Here is a 21129-nt window from a genome sequence, read left to right on the forward strand (position 1 = left end):
AAAGTTACCTACTGTGGAGTTATGGGCAAGGTTCTGTTAGATTGTTTGCTCTGAGATGTTGGCAAGATATTTAACTTGCTGCCTAATCCCCTAACCCATAAGACAGTGCCCCACAGGTCCTGTAGTGAAAATGTTTTTCGTGTTCTACCAAAGTAATCATGGTGAGACCTGTTAAAAGGATGTTCTAGGAGTCATCTTCTAATTGAAGCTGATATCGTCCTGTTAAATGAAGATTTCCCAGTGGCAACTAAATGACTAAGAGATGACAATGCTGAGCCCCGACTTTAATGATTATTCTCCTCTTTACAAGTAATTGAAAAGTATTATGTTAACAAGAAATTGGAAACAATCCAAATATTCATCAATAAGTGGCCAGTTAAGTTATAGTCTATCCTTTTGATGAAATATCATGTAGTTATTCAAAATAATGAGTACTCTGTGAACTAATATAGAAAGTTCTCAATTATACAGTGTTAAAATATTTTAAAAGATGGGTGTAGAACAAAATGCATGTAGAAATGATTCTATGTTCATGCATAAAGAAATTCTGGAAGGATACCTAAGAAATTAATAACAGTATTTACCACTGACTGGTACACTATAGGAACTGCATGGATGGGGAACAAGAATGTCAAAGAGAATACCACTGTATGCTTTTTTATATTTTACAAAATCTTTAGCCCTGTAAATATATTACATAGTCAAAAATCAAACTGAAAAATGCTAAAATCCCTAACATACCACCAAGAACTAATGTGTTATGATGCCAATGTAAGCAATGTTTAGTTTCTTCTCTTCATCACTGGCCTGTAGCCATCTCTCTCTTTCCATACCCAGTCTTTCTGATGTTGGTATAAATAATCTTGGAGGCTTTTAAGGCTGTTTTGGAAGAGAAGAAAGTATATGCAGTGAATTTTATAAGCATGATATTTACAACTAGAAGACATTTGAAATATAAGACAAATGAAATAATAAAGATTTGTAGTACATTAGCACAGCATTGTATTTTGATTTTACAGTAGCAATTTCATAAAAATGTATTGGTATAGAATTCTGAGTTTGGAACTTTCTCCAGGACACGGTTTTTTAGTACACTGTGTCTAAACATTGGATATAAAGGAAAGCATAAGGAATGTGTTTAATGAGTAGCATTACTGAAAAAAAAAAAAAAAATGTAGTCCTACACCAACATGTGATTCTTTGTATCCTGCAGTTTGCCATCGTCTTCAAAACTCCAAAGTATAAAGATGTTAATATTACGAAACCAGCCTCTGTGTTCGTCCAGCTTCGGAGGAAATCTGACTTGGAAACTAGTGAACCAAAACCTTTCCTCTACTATCCTGAAATCAAAGGTAAGTCAGTTGTTTAAAATCTTATGCTCATTTTTTATTTTATTTTATTTATTTATTTTTTTGAAACACAGTCTGACACTGTTGCCCAGGCTGGAGTGCAATGGTGCAATCATAGCTCACTGCAACTTCGAACTCCTGGCCTCAAGCAATCCTCCTGCCTCAGCATCTCAAGTCGCTGGGACTACAGGTGGTGCACCACCATGCCAGGCTAAATTTTTTTTTTTTTTTTACTTTTAATAGAAATGAGGATTTCCTACGTTGTCCAGGCTGGCCTTAAACTCCTGGCCTTAAGCAGTCCTCCGGCCTTGGCCTCCCAAAGTGCTGGGATTACAGGCTTGGGCTTCCACGTCTGGCCATTGTACTTGTTCTGAGAAGAGGACAAGCTAATTAGAAGAGATCAGTTAGTCACCTCCTTTGAACAGCTTCCTAGTAACAGGTCCCTGGGTCCACAGTGCTTATTTTTAGACCGGACAGTAGTATATTCTTCTGAGGTCATGGAATTAGTCCAGCTTTTTAAAATAATGTTATTTCCACCAAGCTTATATGAGATTTAGACGTTGAGAATTTGTCTTTGAATTTGAGAATCTAACATTTATTGACTGACTCAGAGTTCAAGCAGCTGAGATGAAAAACTCAGGCTTGCTCTTTAGGAGAATCAGCCAGTTAGTCAACCAGCCTCAGGCGGTGGAACAGAAAACTTGGCCAACATGCACTGCAAAACTATGAAAATGAGTAAGGCGTCATTCTTTCTCTCACAAAAGATGCTTTAAGAAAGGGCACTCATAGTTTTCTTAAATAGTTATAATGTAAATTATGATTTTAGTAAGTATGAAAAGTGAAGCATCCCTAAAAATATATGAGAATGTTGAAGAGAGAGCCCTTGGTCCCTTTATTCCAAAGCAGCCTCCAAAAAGAAGGCTTCATCAAGGAGATAACATTTGGCCCTTAACATTTGGGGTGTGTTTCAGCAGTTGGGTGTTAAATGGAGAAGGAAAGTGTTCTCTAGGCTTAGGTTACTTGAGGAGCTTAAAGAGAGCGGTAAACACAGTTACCGTTTATGCAGAGGGAAACAAGTGTTTAGTGCTGAGATGGACATGAAGGCCAATGTAGGTGAGGAAGGCCAGGGCCAGGCTAAAGAGGGCTGTGAGTGGCAGCTTAAGAATTTTGCATTAATTCTGGAGAGGGATAGTCAGGCCTGCCTAGGTTTGGAATGATGGCTCTGACTTCTTTATGTCACCACTAAGGGTACCATTTAGGAGGCAGATGATGAGTCAGAAGAGTAATGCAAGAATCCAAGTGAGAAACGGTGAAGTTAGTAAAGGTCCTAGTGCCAGGAATGAAAGGAGATGGTGGACTCAAGAGAGAGCACGGTGATACTGTCAAGAGGGCCTACAGGTCGGAGATGTAGGAGAGACAGGGAGTCATGGATGGGTCTAAAACTCCCTGACCAGGAAGCTTGTGATGCGGTTGACTTGATGAAAAGAACAAGGGAGCAAAAGTAGATTTGGGTGGGAAAAGAGGGAGCTCAGAGTAAAATATGTTATATTTTAGGTCCCTGTGGGAAAGTCAAGTGTAAGTTCTTAGTAGACAGACCAAAGGGAGAACTGGAACTCAAGAGAGGACAGGGTGAGAAATTTAGCATTAGAATCATCTCAAAACGAGATATAACAGGCACCAAGTCATCATTCAAAGGTATTTCTTAACCTAGAGTCCACTGACCCCCAAAAAGTCTGTGAATAGAAATGTACTTTAATATCATCAGCTTCTTTTGAAATCCTGTTTTGTATTTTACATACTGAAAACCATGATTCTGAGAAGAGATCCATAGAGTTCACCAGACTGCAGAAGGGGCTGTGGCATAAACAAAATTAGAAACCCCTCAGTTGGAGGGAAGTGAGACTGGGAAGGGAGGTCAGTAAAATGATTGCCATGGGGCACCCAGATCCTTGCTGAGGTTGGAAACCGCAAAGGTACAGCAGCAACAAGCCACATGGGTGGGTGTTGGCTCCTGTGAGAGCAAGATGTGATAGGTAATCTTTGAAAAGGGCTTTCCTTTCCTAGAATTCGTGCTGCCACAGGAGCGTTTAGAAAACGGTTCTGCAAGTTCTTGTTTCTTTTCTGAGGTTGTGGCCTCTTCATTGTTTGGTCACATTTGTAGTGTATTCTATATCCTGGTGGTTTGAAAACATTGTCAGCACAATAACTTTTCTTTCTTCACATGAGATTTCATACAAAATCCCAGTGTATGGACCTGGTAGGCTTTGGTTAAAATAGGGGTGAAGGGCCCTGCCAGCTTGGCCTTCCAAGAGGCTGTCCCAACTCTCTTCACTTCCCTACCAAGAGCTGCTGGAGGTCTTTTGAATGCTTCTGCCTACACAAAATGATGTGAAAATCACTGCTTTAATTTAAAAGTAGACACAGAAGAAAAATATGAATAATTTTTTTAGACTTTCTGAGGAAAAAAATAGATTTCTTCTCCAGAAATATGTCTTCAAATAATGTCAGATTTTGCTAGCACAGAGAATCATGAAGAAAGAAAACCCAGGTTACCTGTGTGTGTATGAACCTAGAAACATTTAAAGCTCAGGTTGGTATCTAGTCTGCCTGTCTCCCTTTCCCAGTGGTATCTATGCCTCGGAAAAGTATGTTACAGCAGGGGCATGTTCAGGTGATTACTTTAATGGTTTCTTATCATAGTAGGAACTATCTGATGCTGGGATTAGAGAATGGGGTCACCTGAAAGTTCAAAATTGCACCTGTATGCTTCATGCGCATACCTTCCAGGCTGTCATTGATTAAAAGCTTCATACAATACAAAGTATAAGAACTGTCTGGAGAAATACTTACCCATTGAGCTCTGAAGGAAAGAATAGACAACATATATATATGAAGGAAAGAATAGACAACATATATATATGAGGACAACAAATTACTTTATTCTATAGAAACCTTCTGGATTATAAAAACTCAAGATAATAGGACCAAGGAGAAATAATCTGGCCAGGCAATGTAACTGGTCAGAAAAATAGTAGGCCATTTAACATTGAAGTAGATAGAAATGGATCCAAACTATACAAACTAGGGAAACATTGTATACATTTCTCAGAAGTCATTGAACACACTTTCCCTTACCCCCGGTCTCTGTAGTCATTCCCTATCTCATTGCCTAATTTTATATTCTTCATTATTTTTATCAATATGTAAACTTGTCTTATCTATTTATTTATGAGTCTGTTGTCTTCCTACCACCCCAAGTACAAAGAATCTTCTTTAGGTCATAGGCCATCTAGAACAATATAGGTTGCATAGAAAATGCTCGTTAAGTATCTGTGTACTGACTTACTGATTTACCAGCCAAGCTGCCATCCTCATCTATAAGGCTGGTAATATGTTGATTATCATCAAGTAAGATGTTAGACATAAATATAAAACATTATACAGAACCAGCCCTGAGCTCTGCATCCTCTATGGTCATCGACATTGTACTTCACAAAAACTTTTTGGAGATGGTTGGGTCCAGGGGAGACAATTGAAATAATCAAGAGAAAGATGATTGGCAAGGAAGGAAGATAGTTGAGGAACTGCTGTACAAAACCAAAAAAAAAAGACCATAATGATTTTTCAATCTGGAAGATGGAGATTAGGGATAAACAGAATCATAATCTTTAAATTATGAAAAGTATGGCCAAGATAAATGCAGGCACCTTTACTGGTAAACTAAAACCTGAAAAGTGAGAATGAGGTACTTTTAAGGCACATGCACAGGAATAGGTAGCAAACACTGGGAAATTATCCATATTTGTGAATTAAACTATTATAGGCATCAACTATTATGCGAAGTCACTGATTCTTAAAGTCATTGGTTATTATTACGCAAAGCTATTTTGGAGTGTTTTCAAAAGAATGACAGCCTAACATAATGAAAATGTTACTGCACTTTGAGACTGATCTTGACTCTGTTCTGACCTCAGATAAGCCACCTAACCCTTCCTAGCTTCAGTTTCCTCTCCTGCAAAAGGAGAACTTGTAGTAAGTGGCTGCTTCGGTTCCTTCTAAAATAGGTTGATGTTTCATAGTACATCCCATGGTGCCATTGTCAAAAACAGACCGCAAGGATAAATGATCCCCTGAACATGGAGTGTGAAAGTCTCCATATTCAATTCTGTGGAGATTCAGACAGCAGGTTCTTTTATAAAGCTTATGTGGAATGTTCTGTATTCGTTTCTTGTCATTGGAATCTTACTGGCTGTGTTGTAATTAATATTTTGCCTTTAAAATTCCCATTTTACAGTGAAATACAGCCAATAAATATCTGTCTGCTTTAAAAGGTAAAAGGAATACATAGAAAATACTAACTAGTCTCTTTGCTGGAATCCATGTCAATAGATAACATTTATTTCTGAAGATAAATAAGTTGTCTGCTTCCCTCTTGTGTTTCATATGTCTGCAGTGAACAGTCATGAGTATAGCTGTAAATTAGTTATAACTGAAGGGGAAATTATAAATCTGAATCTAAAAATATTTGATAAGGAAGTCGTTAAAGTTTCTCCACTTCAAGGTCATCCCCCTTCTAGTGGAAGCATATTTTTCTCAAAATTTGGCAACCTTGGTTTTTTTTGTTTTTTTTTTTTCCTACGAAGTCTGGACATGTTCAGCTTTTGAATAACTATTAAAGCGTACTTTGTTACCCTACTTTCCCGTGCTTCATCTTTCAACTGCAGTTAGATGATCATGAGATAATCAGTAAACAGCGACCTTCTTTCTAGCCCTAAGATGACTGAAACAACCACAGAATTAGAAATAATCAAAGCTCTTTCTGAACATAAGCATGACAAAACTGACACAGAAGCATCAGAAATAGAACAATTGTTAAGGATTCAGCTCCTGATCAAAAAAAGAATACCTCATTGACTTTATTTAATTTGAAAAAATGAAATAAAACCCCCTTAACTGCTCCAGCCCAAAAAAGAGAAGACAGAAAAACAAAATATATGATAGAAAAAGAAGAGAAAGAAAGGGAAACAGAAAGAAGAAACGAGAAGACAGTAACACCACATAGGCAGTGACGGAACTCAAAAGGGCATTGGGGCTGGTGAGAAGCACAGATAGTGAGAAACAGAAAGATGAAAACAAAACAAACAAAAAGAAATAAAGGCAATCAAAAGTCTCAGAGGGCATCACTGTATTGTAGTCAAATAGTAGTCTTAGACTTTTAGCCCCCCGTATCTCATCAGTCACCAGAGGTTACGGACCCCTCGTTTACTGTGTTTCTGGCATCTACCCCATGTTTTATTACCATGGTGACCACTAAGGAATGGGCCTCCATCACTTATGTCTGCACTGTCTCTGCCTCTCATTTTGACTCTTTAGTATGTCCCACACACAAGTAAAAGATGAACTTCCTAAAATACCATCCTATTTCCCTGTTCAAAAACATTCAGCAGCTTTCTTGCATATAAGTTCATTCTCCAGGTGCTCCACAGTGTTGTCCCATTTCTCAAGAATTCCTTATACAGTCATACCTTGTTTCATTGTACTTTGCAGATACTGTGATTTTTACAAATTGAAGGTTTGTGGCAATAGTGTCAAGAAAGTCTATTGGTGTCATTTTTCCCACAGCATGTACTCACTTTATGTCTCTATGTCACATTTTGGTAATTCTCTCAATATTTGAAACTTTTCCATGATTATTATATCTGTTATGGTGGTCTGTGAACAGTGATCTTTGATGTTTTGGGGTATCACAGATAGTGTCCATATAAAATGGCAAACTTAATCGATAAATGTTGTGTGTGTTCTGACTGCTCTACTGACTGGCCATTCCTCCATCTCTCTCCCTCTCCTCAGGCTTCCCTATTCCCTGTCACATAACCATATGGAAATTAGGCCAATTAATAACCCTACAGTGGCCTCCAAGTGTTCAAGTGAAAGGAAAAGTCACACCTCTCACTTGAAATCAAAAGCCAAAAATGATTAAGCTCAGTGAGGAAGGCATGTCAAAAGCTGAGATAAGCCCAAAGCTAGGCCTCTTGTGCCAGTTAGCCAAGAATGCAAAAGAACATTTCTTGAAGGAAATTATAAGTGCTACTCTAGTGAACCCACAAATGATAAGAAAGCACAACAGCCTTGTTACTGATATGAAGGTTTTAGTGGTCTGAGTAGAAGATCAAACCAGCCACAACATTCCCTTTTACCAAAGCCTAATCCAGAGCAAGGCCTTAACTCTCTTCAATTCTATGATGGCTTAGAGAGGTGAGGAAGCTGCAGAAAAAAAGTTGAAAGCTAGCAGAGGTTGTTGATTCATGAGGTTTAAAGAGAAGCCATCTCCGTAACATAAAAGTGCAAGGTGAAGCAACAAATGCTAACAGAGAAGCTGCAGCAAGTTATCCAGGAGATCTAGTTCAGAAAATTGATGAAGGTAGCCACACCAAACAGATTTTCAGTGTACAAGAAACAACATTCCATTGGAAGAAGATGCCATCTAGGACTTTCATAACTAGAGAGAAGATGTAAAAATGCCTGGCTTCAAAGCTTTTAAAAACAGGCTGACTCTCAGGAGGTTGAGGTGGGAGGATCACTTGAACACAAAAGGTCGCGGCTGCAGTGAGCTATGATTGCACCACTGCATTCCAGCCTGGGTATTGTCTCAAAAAAAAAAGAAAAGAAAAGAAAAAGAAAAAAGCTGACTTTCTTGTTAAGAGTTAATGCAGCTGGTGACTTTAAATTGAAGCCAGTGCGCATTTATCATTCTGAAAAATCCTAGAGCTCTTAAGAATTATGCTAAATCTACTCTGCCTTTGCTCTGTAAATGGAACAAGAAAACCTGGATGACAGCACATCTGTTTACAGCATGGTTTACTGAATATTTTTAAACCCACTGTTGAGACCTACTGCTCTGAGGAAAAAAAAAAAAAAAAAAGATTCCTTTCAAAATGGTAGTGCTCATTGACAATGCACCCGGTCACCCAAGAGCTCTGAAGGAGATGTTTTCATGCCTACTAACAGCCATCCTGCAGCCCATGGATCAAAAAGTAATTTTGGCTTTCAGTCTCATTGTTTAAGAAATACATTCTGTAAGGCTGTACCTGCTATAGATAGTGATTACTCTGATGAATCTGGGCAAAGTAAATTGAAAACCCTGTGGAAAGGATTTACCATTCTAGATGCCATTAAGCACATTTGTGATTCATTGAAGGAGGTCAAAATAGCTACATGAATAAGAATTTGGAATAAATTGACTCCAGCCCTCATGGGTGACACTGAGGGGTTCAAGGCTTCAGTGGAGGAAGTAATAGCAGATGTGGTGGAAATAGCAAGAGAATGAGAAGTGGAGCCTGAAGATGGGACTGAACTGCTGCTCATGATTTAACTTTCATGGATAGGAATTGTTCCTTATGGATGAGCAAAGAAAGTAGTTTCTTGAGATAGAATCTACTCCTGGAGAAGATGCTGTGAACATTGTTGAAATGACAATAATTTAGAATATTCCTTAAACTTAATAAAGCAGCAGCAGGGTTTGAGAGAATTGACCCTCATGTGGAAGGAAGTTAAAACTGTGGATAAAATACTGTCAAACAGGATTGTATACTATGGAGAAATCTTTGTGAAAGAAAGAGTCAGTTGACAGACTTCAACAAATTTCATTGTTGTCTTATTTTTAAAAATTGCCACAACCACCCAGCCTTCAGTAGCCACCACCCTCATCAGTCAGCAGCCATCAACCTCGAGGCAAGACCATCCACCAGTACAAAGATTACAACCTGCTGTAGGCTCAGGTGATTGTTAGCCTGTTTTAGCAATAAAGTGTTTTTAATTACGATATGTACATTGCTTCTTTTTAAGACATAATTCTATTGCACACTTAATAGCCTATAGTAGAGTGTAAACGTAATTTTTTTGTGTACTGGGAAACCAAAAACATCATGTGACTTGGTTTATTGCAGTAATGTGGAATTGAACCTTTCAATATCTCAGAGGCATGCCTGTATTAAACTTTCACTTCAGCCAAACTTATCTACTCCTGTTCTCATAAGCGCCCCGTGTACGTCTTTCCTTCATTATTGTTTTCCTCCATATCCCCTTCCCAGAACATCTTCCTTTTTCTTCCTCTTATATAAAATTGATTTTGAGAAGCCTTTCCTGAATTTCCCATCCCCCAGTGACCTCCTAAAAGGTTTTCCTGAAACTCCTAGAACACTGATCTGCACCATGAATTTAATGTATGTAGTGTTATAGTGCTGTCTCACTAAGTCTTTCCCCCACTATCTTAAAATTATGTTGGAGGGTTATTGACAGCAAAGACGTTATGTCATGCTTTTTTTTATTTCCAACATTTAGCTCATTGTAGATGCATAATAAATGTTAACTTATTAACATGAGTTATTTTGTGTGACCAAGCAAAAGGGTCAATAATTTTTTATTCAATATCTTCAGTATCTTTTTGATGGACAATCAAATATTTCACTAGTTTTAACAGCACTGGGCACTGAAGAAACTGTTGTAGAGTGGATTTGGGTGTGTTCTGCTCTGTGGTCTCTCTGGAGCTAGCTTTCAGCATTCATACCCATTGGAATAAATATAATGCTTCTTGAAATTTAACATCTCTTCCTCTTTGAGTGCTTTCTATTTCCCTTTAAGATGTTTAAAAATACCATTAGAATCAGTGGTCTTTCTGTGGCTAGTGGTGGGACCGAATCAATCTTTTCTCCTCTGGTTTCTCTTCCTTTAAATACAGATAAAGAAGAAGTACAGAGGAAACGGCAGAAGCTCATGCCCAATTTTTCGGATAGTTTCGGCGGTGGGAGTGGCGCTGGAGCTGGAGGCGGAGGCATGTTTGGTAGTGGCGGTGGAGGAGGGGGCACTGGAAGTACAGGGCCAGGTACAAAAACACCTATTCTTTCTAAAACTTTTTCATATTGGAGAGGGTAGAATTTTCTTTTCTTTGGTTTCTGAGCATGTCTGTGAGTTGAGTGGCTATGATATTATTGAGTATATTAATTAAAATTTCCTGACAAATGTCAATTTATTTTTCAAAGAAATCTATGTTCATTTTACAATATGTAGGTAATCTCAAAAGCCTTTAAGAAGAAAAAAGGTACCCCAAAGCCAGTTTTTAATGAGTACCTCCCTAAACATTTTAGTATATTTCTCTTTTATGTTTTTTGACTTGGTTGTCTTGTTTTTGTTTGGAAACATTGAAAAAATTTTATATCATACATACCATAATATAGCTATATATTAAACATCTCTATATAATACATTGTAGAAAATTTGAAAATACATAAAATCTGCCAAAGGTTAACTACTACTATTTTTTATGTATATGTTATAGTAGATACTTATGAATTTTCCCCTGAATACAACTGTGATCACCATCATGCATTTTATTTTAATTCATTTATTTGTAATACTATTTTACTATCATTTGCACCATGACTGTATGTATAGAGTCATATGTGCAGTGTTTACCTGAGATGTTAACATAAACATTTCCTCCAGTAATATGAACTTTACCTAAGCGTAAATTTTAAGCATCATTTTAATGACTCATTTCCTCAAGTGAACAAACCATAGAATAACTTACTTACATGTAGTTTCCTGTTTTCTATGTAAAATGCTATACTGAACTCCTATCCACATAACTTTTCATTTTATTCCAGATTACTTTTGTAAATTAGAGTCTTTGTAGTAAAGTTACTGTGTCAGAGGGCATGACATCTAATGCCAGCTGCTTCCCCAAAGAGTTGTACCAGCTTGTGCTTCCACCAGAAATGCCTAGGAGTGAACAGTGGTGGCCATTTTTCCATTGAGGAGTCAGTATGTTTTTCTGTGCTTTGTTTGATTTAGTTTTTTTCCTCATGGGGTTATTTTAATGTTTTCTATGTAGGCAAGTCTGAGTTTGGTTGGTGACCCTCACTATTAGCCTCTCCCCTTCACATAGGAGTGGAGGCTTTCTCCATCGCAACCACTCCCCAAATCTGGGGTGCTGTCAGAGTTGCCAAAATGTAAACTTTATCAAAGTGGAATTCTGATGGTCCCATGACCCCCACCATGTGTCTTCGTCTCAACAGAAGCACCATGTGTGGGCACAGTACTGTTCTTTCACACCAAAGGCTGTGCTCACCTGACAGACAGACACTAAGTTGTGCTGAGTCTTGTAAAATATCTTCATGATGTTTCATTTGTTTTACTTGCCATTTCAGGGTATAGCTTCCCGCACTATGGATTTCCTACTTATGGTGGGATCACCTTCCATCCTGGAACTACTAAATCTAATGCTGGGATGAAGCATGGTAAGTAATGCTTTATTCTTAATACCAAGAAAGGGAAAAAAAATCCTAAAAAAAAATAGATTTAAAAAAAATTTGTTTAAATCTATCACAACAGTATTATCGTCTTGAAAAATAATTGATTAATGCAAATAAACTGAGAAGATACTTTTTCCAAAAGATATTATTTCCTGTGGCTAGTATAAACTCTGTTCCTTGTTTATATTTTATATATTTCCTTCGTAAGTGGCATGAACAGAGGAAAGAAAAGAGCATTGAAAAGAGATATACAGAGACCTGACTATTCAAACATTTTAAACATCACCAAACTTACGTATTCTGTCTCTCGTTTTCTCAAATAGTACACTTCTGAAATCATTTTGAGTTTTACAGGGTTTGTCTTTTCCCATCAAGTCATCACCTGAGAAGCTGCAGTTAAACCATGTGTTGATAGTTTACATTACAGGTCCATTCTAGTGTACCCATGGAAGAAATAATACTATAAAGAAGTCTTCCCATTTATTGAATACCTATTTTTGTGCCAAGTGCTTTTACATGTTTTAACTGTTATCTTCATGACTGCACTATATGGAAAATAGTATCTCCATTTTGCACACAAAAGACACCAAAGTTCAGAAATGTTTATACTCACTGAAGGCACACAGAAGTTAGTGGCAGAACAAGAATTTGAAGCAGGTCTCCACCATAAAAGCTAGATGCTCTCATAGTGTCTGTCAGATAACATAGTTGAACCTGAAAGAGGATGATCAGGAATGCTACACTGGATAGCTCCCATACTAAAGAATGTGAATTAACAACACGTCTTTATGACTTGCTTTGTTCATTAGCGTTAGGAAAAAACTGCTCTGCTTTCAAGAACTTTAAAAATTCAACTTTTCTGCAATTGACAGAAGAGCTTTATTTCATTTTTCTCCTTTACAAGTAAATAAGCAAAATGAGATCTAAGATTTTAGAAGTATACTAAAAATGGTTTTTAGAATTGAGTTTAGAATATCTCCAAAACATGGTATTTATGATATGACCATTTTTAAAAGAATTTTAAATTATTATTTTTCTTTTCCTTTTGCAGCAAACTTGCCTCTTACCTTTATCTGACCTGCATTGGAATAGTGAACTATCACTAAATTAATACATTTTACTGAGAAAAATCTGATGTTTTTGCATTTTTCTTAGGAACCATGGACACTGAATCTAAAAAGGACTCTGAAGGTTGTGACAGAAGTGATGACAGAAACACTGTAAACCTCTTTGGGAAAGTCATTGAAACCACAGAGCACAATCAGGAGCCCAGCGAGGCCACTGATGGGAATGGTGAGGTCACTCTAACGTATGCAACAAGAGCAAAAGAAGAGAGTGCTAGGGTTCAGGGTAAGTGAGCACACAAATTACGTTCTATTGGTTGGCTGGGGAGGGGTCAGTCCTAGGTGTAGAAAGGTATCTGCTAATCTAAAGATGACATACCAATATCTAGTTTAGCGTACTCTTCAAAGTTCTGTATGTCTTTGGAAGAGCATATGTCAGATCATTTTATTCACACTGGGATTTCCATTTTTGCTCTGTTATCTTTGAATGTAAAGTACAGAAATTTACATGTACATTCTCCAGTCATAATCATGCAGTTTTAGGGTATTGTGAGAGATAATCAACTTCTTTTCTGGCACAGATAGAGAAGTATTTCTACAAGCTTAATAGTCACCCTCTCTAGATTCTGGCTTAACCATCATACTGAAATAGAACTTTGCCTTAAAATAGGAACTTTTCTTTTTATCTTGTTGCCCTCTTTGAACAAGTAGGATTAGGAGAAAATGTACTTTTGCGTTTACTCTGAACCAATACTTATTAGCATATGTGTCATGATTCTAGGTCATCCTAGATCGTACTAAGAAGACATCTGTAAAAGCAGTTAGAGTTGGTGGCCACATGTGGTATCTATCACATATGCCTTTTTTTTTTACACCCCTTTAAAAATGTATAAGCCATGATTAGCTAGGGAGCTATATGTAAAGCAGAGCATAAACAGGTTTTGGCCCAAAGGTCACAACTGCCATTCCCTGACCTTAATGGAACAAACTTTACAAAAACATGAGGGTTTCATGGAAAGTCTCTGTTTATGGCAGAGACGTGTGTTTTTTCACACATTGCCTAACAAGCTAATTGTTAGAGATCCCAATGAAGGATTATTTCACCAAGATATTGGTGATTTAAAATCATGGTAAAATCTAACATTGTTTGGAGATTGTTTTCCTTAAAATAACAGATAATGGTTGTTCCCTTAAAATAACACATTTCTAAACTTTTTCCTCTAACAAACCATACATAGATTCTTTAAGATCAGTCTCTAACTATATTTGTCAGTGACCCAATGTCCAATTCTGCTTTTTCTAGTCAACACAATCCAAAAGCATTGAAAGAGCATTTTCAACTAAAATGATGTGTCAAGGTGTCAGAACACTGATGCTGGTCAGTTTGGCCTTGAGCATGCCATACCCATAAAACAAAAGTAGGAACACTCAACTATGATTGTGGTCATTGCCTTACAGATAACCTCTTTCTAGAGAAGGCTATGCAGCTTGCAAAGAGGCATGCCAATGCCCTTTTCGACTACGCAGTGACAGGAGACGTGAAGATGCTGCTGGCTGTCCAGCGCCATCTCACTGCCGTGCAGGATGAGAATGGGGACAGGTAAGTCAGGATTTTTTGCATGATAGGTTGTTCTGGGTAGGGAAAAAGAAGAGCATCGTATAATGCATGCTGACTAGAGATAAAAATAATTGTTCAAATGTATTGAGTCCTCTAACTGGCACGATCAAGAAAACTAGTGTGAATAAGGTAAAGTAGCACAATTTGCTGCTCCATCCTGCTGCTGTCATCTGTTGGAATCTGTAGTAGCTGGAGGACTCATCTAAGAGTGAATCTCTCTGGGCAAGCAAACTAAGATGTGTATAGGTAATGGTACTTTTTGAAAAGCCTCGCTTTGTTTATTGAAATAATATTTGGAGAATTGTTAAGAGTCCTACCAAATCCCTGAAACCTTGTTATCCCAGCTGCATATTTATAATGACAGTGTACTCAAGAAAAAGCTCAATAAAGGCAGCAACAACAACAGAAAGATTAAGAGGGACTGGTCATTCTTTCCCAGTTACTGGTTTCTTCTCTACTACCTCTTCTGGTGGTCACCAGTCTGTGACTGGTTCAGACTTTTGTGACTGCTCCAGCCCATGCGTGGGAGTCGAACATTCCAAACACCATGTCTTCCATTCCTGCTATTACTGAGATTGTATTTGCAAAGCCACCTGGCTTCTTTCTAAAACAGTTCTCTTAGTCCTTTCATTGAGACTTCTAAAGTATCTCGAAAGCCTATAAAAATAACAAGAAACAGCAGCCTTCACATTCAAGTCAAGTGCCTTATCTAAAACCTTCCTAAAATAGCATCAACACAGAGAAATCCTTTTCTGTGGAAGAGCTCTTGAGTGCTGTGTTTTAGACCTCAGTTTAAAAATTAAACCAAGCACTTTAGGAAAGTAACAACCTCAGGGTTTCAAGCAGAGACACCTTTGTTCTCGTTCCTTGCAACGTAACCAAGGATGTGGTATAACCACTGGCCTTGTTATACAGTATGAGAGGCACCAGTACAACCTTCTTGGTGTAAGGCCATGAACAGCAGAATGCTTTTTCAGGGTTAAATAATCCAGTTAGCATTCAATAGCATACAACCACAAGAAAAAGCAGTTAACTGAGACAGGATAGCAGTGTTTCAAGTGGCATTTCCAGGGACCTGTTGAATTGATAAGTCTAAGAAGATGAGCACGTGCAGGTTAGAAAGGAAGTGCTGATATCTGAAGGGGGGATTGTAGGAAGGGATACAAGGCGAGGCACGTGCAAGTTCCATCCTAAGACCCAAGCACGCTCACACAAGCCGGCTCTCAGAGAGGCCACAGAGGTGGAACTTGGAGAGACCAAAGGATCCTCAGAAGAGTGTAGGTAAAGGGCAGCTTTTGGCCATCACAGCCCAAGTCTCTTGTTTTAATTCAGTCCATCATATTTGGCTAATAGTCTGAGTCCTGTGGCCGTTAGTCATCATAGAAAATACAATAAAGAAAAATATATAAAACTTCTGCTATTGGGGAAATTCCCATAAGGGTGTGAGGATTTGAGGGGGAGGGGGAATGTACTTCTGCTATGAAATGCTGAGCTGCACATGGAAATTTTCGGGCAGTTTTAGAAGTATGACCTTTTTCTTGGTATATGTGCATCATGTCTATGTCAGAGTTTAGGCCCTTTTCAGAAGTCTTCTTCCAGTATCACATTTCAAGAAGCAATAGTGAAACCCTGAGATCATCCATTTTAAAATATTTCTCAAGTAGCAAAATCACAATTTAGTTTTTTAGGCTCTTCTGTGCCAGTGTTAATCCCAAGTACGATATACTTGCTATTGCTAAGGAAGAGGCTTGAGTAAAGTGGCACCTGATAGCTTATTTTAGAGAAGATCCAGCCTGTACCTCATGTCCCAGATGTAGTTTTGCTGCGAGATGCTTTAGTGTGCTCTGCACCTCAATCTGTCCATGCTCTGGAGTGGTCATCTTCTTAGACATTCATCTGCACGTCTTTAGAGCAGTGCACATGTATCCCCTATGCAGGAGGATTGCTTAAGGGATTAAGAGATGGCTTTGGAGTAAGACAGACCTTGGCTTGAATCCCAGCTTCACCACTTATGGCCCTGACTGAGTTATATGAGGCCTACAAGTCTCAGTTTCATTAGCCAAAAAGCGAAGATAATATTACCTACCTCCTAGGATTATTGTTATAATAAAAAGACAATATATATCAAATGCTTAGCATAGTCTGGTAAATCAAAGCTCCCCAAAAATAGTAGCCACTGTTAAAATGATTGTTATTGTTATTGTTTTGAATTTTAATAGTATGTTTTTTAATAATTAAAAGAATTATGCTTCTCTGAGTGATTTTGACACCACCGGTATGTTCAGCCTCGTTAGTGTAAGCTCTTAGGTTCCTTCTATCATTCTTATTTTTGTGCCCCTACTGCATGCTAGGGCTGTAAGATTGACTCAGACAGAACCTGCCCCAGAGATGACAGGACAGAGAAAGAGAAAAATGTGTAGAAAACTGCAGTTGCATAATCAAGCAGTAAATTTGAGAGGGACAACTTGCTCCACCTAGGAGGTTAGGAAAGTATTCTCTGAGGATGTCAGGTTTGAACTGGAATATAAAGGATGGAGTAGGCATTGTTCAGGCAGAAGAAAGGAGCAAAAACATTCTAGGTGGAGGGAATATTTGCCAGAATGTTTGCAGGAGTGGCGGGAAATACAATCACTTTGTTTCTTCACAAGTTTACTGCAAGAATTTTCTTCCAGTAGTTAAAAGCTTTACACCATTCTCCCCTCTTGGGATCTAGAAAGATCTTTAAAAAGCCACCGCAGTGTATTTTGGAGGAGGGCAACAGGACTAGGTGAGATAACTAAGTTTTCTGAACAATTCCTAGTGCCAGGCATTCATTTTACATAAAATCTGTGTGTCAGGAAAAGTCAGGGGGAAAGGTAGAGGAGAAAACCACCCAAAGCCATAGTATAGAGGTAGAATTGGGATTTAAGCTTAGGTACTTCTGGGCTGGAAGCCTCAGTGTGTTTATGCATCAAGGGGTCAGACGTGAATGCTCCCAGAGGCCAGGCAGGTACCACAAATAACATAACAGCTTTGGGCAGACAGTTGGAAGGGACGGGTCCTCTGGAGACAGCATCCCACCTCAGATTCAATACATTTTATAGATTCAAAACATTTTAGGGCCAAATAAAACTAGGTATGAGAACAGATTCCATCCTTGAATCTAATCACATCTTGGGAATCTTTTTTTTCATTAACATTTTAGTTAATTATTGCCACTGTGTTTTCATTCCAGTGTCTTACACTTAGCAATCATCCACCTTCATTCTCAACTTGTGAGGGATCTACTAGAAGTCACATCTGGTTTGATTTCTGATGACATTATCAACATGAGAAATGACCTGTACCAGGTAAGCCGAAATCTCAAGAAAACAACTGAAGAAAAATCCGTAGTTTACTTTTTCTTTTGTATGTTTGGGTGCATGTTATTTTTAGTAATGTTAAGAGTAGCAAAAATAAAAACAAACCCTTGTAGGTAATATCTAAAATCCCATTAGTTGAGAATGTTACCTTATGATTTAGGATCCTTTGATCTGTGGGTATAACAGCCATCAAGCCACAATGAAATTCAGCATCCCACTGGGGGAAGGCAAACTTTAAACTTTAGAAATCAAAGAGTTTTTTCATTTAAGAGGGAGAAACTAGAGTAAAAATGTCACATCTGTCAAGAAAAATAAAGTTAAAAAAAGGTTTGAAAAGCCAGTAATTTATAATAATTTTGGAGTCTACTGAAACATACGTTGACAATATCCAGATTAAATGTATATCAAATAAAGCGTTCTGAAATCACCACACAGAAAGGTTAAAAGTTTGCTTGAGGAGGAAAAGGTATCTTCCAAAAGCAGAAAGACAGCTCCAAGTGAGGAAAAGTGGGAACACCAAAGTTTTGCCCAAATCGGGTTTTCTTAGGAATTAATTAGGTGGGCTGAAAATACAAGTTGAGGAACTGTTTTTTCCAGAGGTCTTCCGACACTGCAAAGGGAGAAGTTAGCTGGAGACACAGCAAGGCCCCCTAATGGGCATGTGCAGAATTCAGGGAGAGGCAAGGAGCCTGGGAGCCACTTGGGCAGAAGCAGAGCTTGAACATTGGTGATGGGAACCCAGTGACCCCAGCCAGACTTTCTGGCTGAGCGACTGCACTGGCATGAAGCCAAGATGGGGTTCGGCTCCTGAGGTTTCCTCCTTCCTGCCCCCGATTGCTTTTCCCACCTCACTATCTTTCCCCCACTCCCACCAGTCTGCTGTATGGGGCTCCTGCCCTTGCCTACTTCTTAGCTTTCCATTTTTCTCCTTTCCTTCATTGACCCGAAGCATCTTCCTCATCCTCCTTGGAGAGATGGTTTGCTGGTTCACGTGTATCTCTCACTCCAAAAATATGGCCAAAATCCTGTGTGATTATTTACTTAGTGAAGGTATTTGTTCCTGCTCTCTCAGTTTTTAAAACAGTGATGTGAATCATTTGTTTCCTCACTTTAAAGGAAAATGCTTTTATTATTTTAAAGAAAATTAATTAAAACTTCATTTTCTTTAAAGAAAATTAAAATATTTATTTTCTTATTTTTATTTCCATTATTTAAAATGTGCTTTAGGCTGGGTGCGGTGGCTCACACCTGTAATCCCAGCACGTTGGGAGGCTGAGGCAGGCAGATCATGAGGTCCTGGCTAACATGGTGAAACCCCGTCTCTACTAAAAAAAAAAAAAAATTAGCTGGGCGTGGTGGCGGGCGCCTGTAGTCCCAGCTACTCAGGAGGCTGAGGCAGAATAGTGTGAACCCGGGAGGCACAGCTTGCAGTGTGGTGAGATCACACCACTGCACTCCAGCCTGGGCAACAGAGCGAGACTGTCTCAAAAAAAAAAAAAAAAAAAAAAAAAATGTGCTTTAAAGTGCATTTACAGCAAAACTACTAAATGTTTACATGTGACTCTTAATAGTTTTTACCTATGACTAGGAAAAAATTAGTAGGTTTCCTGATAGGGGAAAATGACCATTTTTCATTCAATGTAAGTCACCATTAGGCTTCTTCACTGGCTGTTGTGCTTAATGTCAAAGGAAAAGTAAAGTTAGTGACTCTTCACTGTCTGTTAATATAAAATAACTAGTATGAAGTGTGATTGTAGATTTACATTTAAAGGATGTCTTCTTGAAACTTTCATGTCATTTTGGGGGTCATTGGTATTTGGAAAGTCATTTTGCCTGTAAAGCTTGATTCTCACAGACTTTTGGACTGATTGTTCCTTGTAGTCATCACAAATCTATGAATAAAACTAGGAATGGGACGTTGTAGCTTGTCAGTCCTCTTTTCAAACCCTGCTTAACAGTCATATTCAAGGAATTACTTACTTTATGTTTATGAATAGGATCTGCAAAGGACACAGCACAACAGCAGCACAACAGGATTAGTAGCTGTGTTTTTTTTTTTTTTTTTTGGAGACGGAGTCTCGCTTTCTCACCCAAGCTGGAGTGCAGTGGCGCGATCTCGGCTCACTGCAACCTCCGCCTCCCCGGTTCAAGCGATTCTCCTGCCTCAGCCTCCTGAGTAGCTGGGATAACAAGAGCTCACCACCACACCCGGCTAATTTTTGTATTTTTAGTGGAGACGGGGTTTCACCGTGTTGGTCTGGGTGGTCTCGAACTCCTGACCTCGTGATCTGCCAGCCTTGGCCTCCCAAAGTGCTGGGATTACAGGCATGAGCCACTGTGTCTGGCCAGTAGCTGTGATTTTTTTATATCCTAAACTCTTCACTGTATCATTTGGTTACATATGTTGAGACTCTCTAGTGTGTTAGAGACAAAAACCCTGAAACCACCACCATTGATACTTCTATCCCTTCTGATTTGGGGACTCTCAGAAGACTCTTATGTCCATTTTTCCCCCACCTTACCACCAGTCTCATTAATGAGCAGTGATTCTGGCTTCCCTAGTATGCCTTCTAGGTCTCAAACACACACCCAGTGGCAACTTTGATTTGAGAATTAGAAACTGCTAAGATTTGAACTCTTGATTATCTGTCATAAAGGTTCTCTAGTAACTATTCTTAATGGAAAATGATACAGTTCTTTAAATAATTTGGATTATTTGGCAATTATCTTAAGCATTCTCCCCAAATACCTTTCACTAATCTTAGTACATTTCTGTGACCATCTGTCATGATCAAATTCCTCTCCCCACCCACCCTCTAGAGATACACTCAAAATAGTCCAAGTGCACAGAGTTAGGATTTTTTATGAAAATATTCTCTTTAAACCTTTTTCTCCTCTCTCATTCTCCTTCGCCCAACATAGACAACCACTCTATTGTGTTTGGTATGGATTGTTTTATTTGTATATGTTCCCATAAAACATTATTGGGGGGTTTTATGTATTTTTATTTTATGCTTTTAATTATTATAAATATCACATATATTCATAGTTTTAAAAATGGTACAGAAGAATCTACATTGGAAAGTCAAAGTTGCCTGCCCTGACAACGCCCAGGTCCCCTAAACACAAATGTCACTATTGTGTTTATAGGTAGTTTTTCAAGTATTGGATATAAATGTGCATATACTTGAAATACATAGATATTTTCATATACTCTCACATACAATCCACATTATGTTAAATGTACTTCTCTTGCCTTGCATTAACCTTTATATTTTTTTAAATTTAATTTAATCATAGATTCAAAGGAGGTTACAGAAATATGCTAGGAGGTCCTAGTATTTACTGCAAGGAAACCAGAGGTATCTTCACCCAGTTTCCCCCAATGGTAACATCCTGCATAACTTCAGAACAGTATCAAAACCTGGAAATTGACATTGGTACAAT

At 38.3% G+C, this 21129-nt stretch overlaps 1 protein-coding gene across 3 annotated transcripts in view; it reads left to right on the forward strand.

Annotated features, from left to right (window-relative positions):
* NFKB1 (nuclear factor kappa B subunit 1) overlaps nucleotides 1-21129 on the forward strand; it is a 123702-nt gene that overhangs the window by 89800 nt on the left and 12773 nt on the right. For all 3 annotated transcript variants that reach the window (XM_025385698.1, XM_025385699.1, XM_025385697.1), the window contains 6 exons: nucleotides 1214-1352; nucleotides 10087-10230; nucleotides 11555-11644; nucleotides 12815-13009; nucleotides 14182-14323; nucleotides 17556-17670. In XM_025385698.1, the coding sequence (XP_025241483.1) occupies nucleotides 1214-1352; nucleotides 10087-10230; nucleotides 11555-11644; nucleotides 12815-13009; nucleotides 14182-14323; nucleotides 17556-17670 (825 nt within the window). The remainder of the gene's footprint in view (nucleotides 1-1213; nucleotides 1353-10086; nucleotides 10231-11554; nucleotides 11645-12814; nucleotides 13010-14181; nucleotides 14324-17555; nucleotides 17671-21129) is intronic.

This window comes from Theropithecus gelada, chromosome 5 (assembly GCF_003255815.1).
Source record: "Theropithecus gelada isolate Dixy chromosome 5, Tgel_1.0, whole genome shotgun sequence".
Taxonomy (NCBI): Eukaryota; Metazoa; Chordata; class Mammalia; order Primates; family Cercopithecidae; genus Theropithecus; species Theropithecus gelada.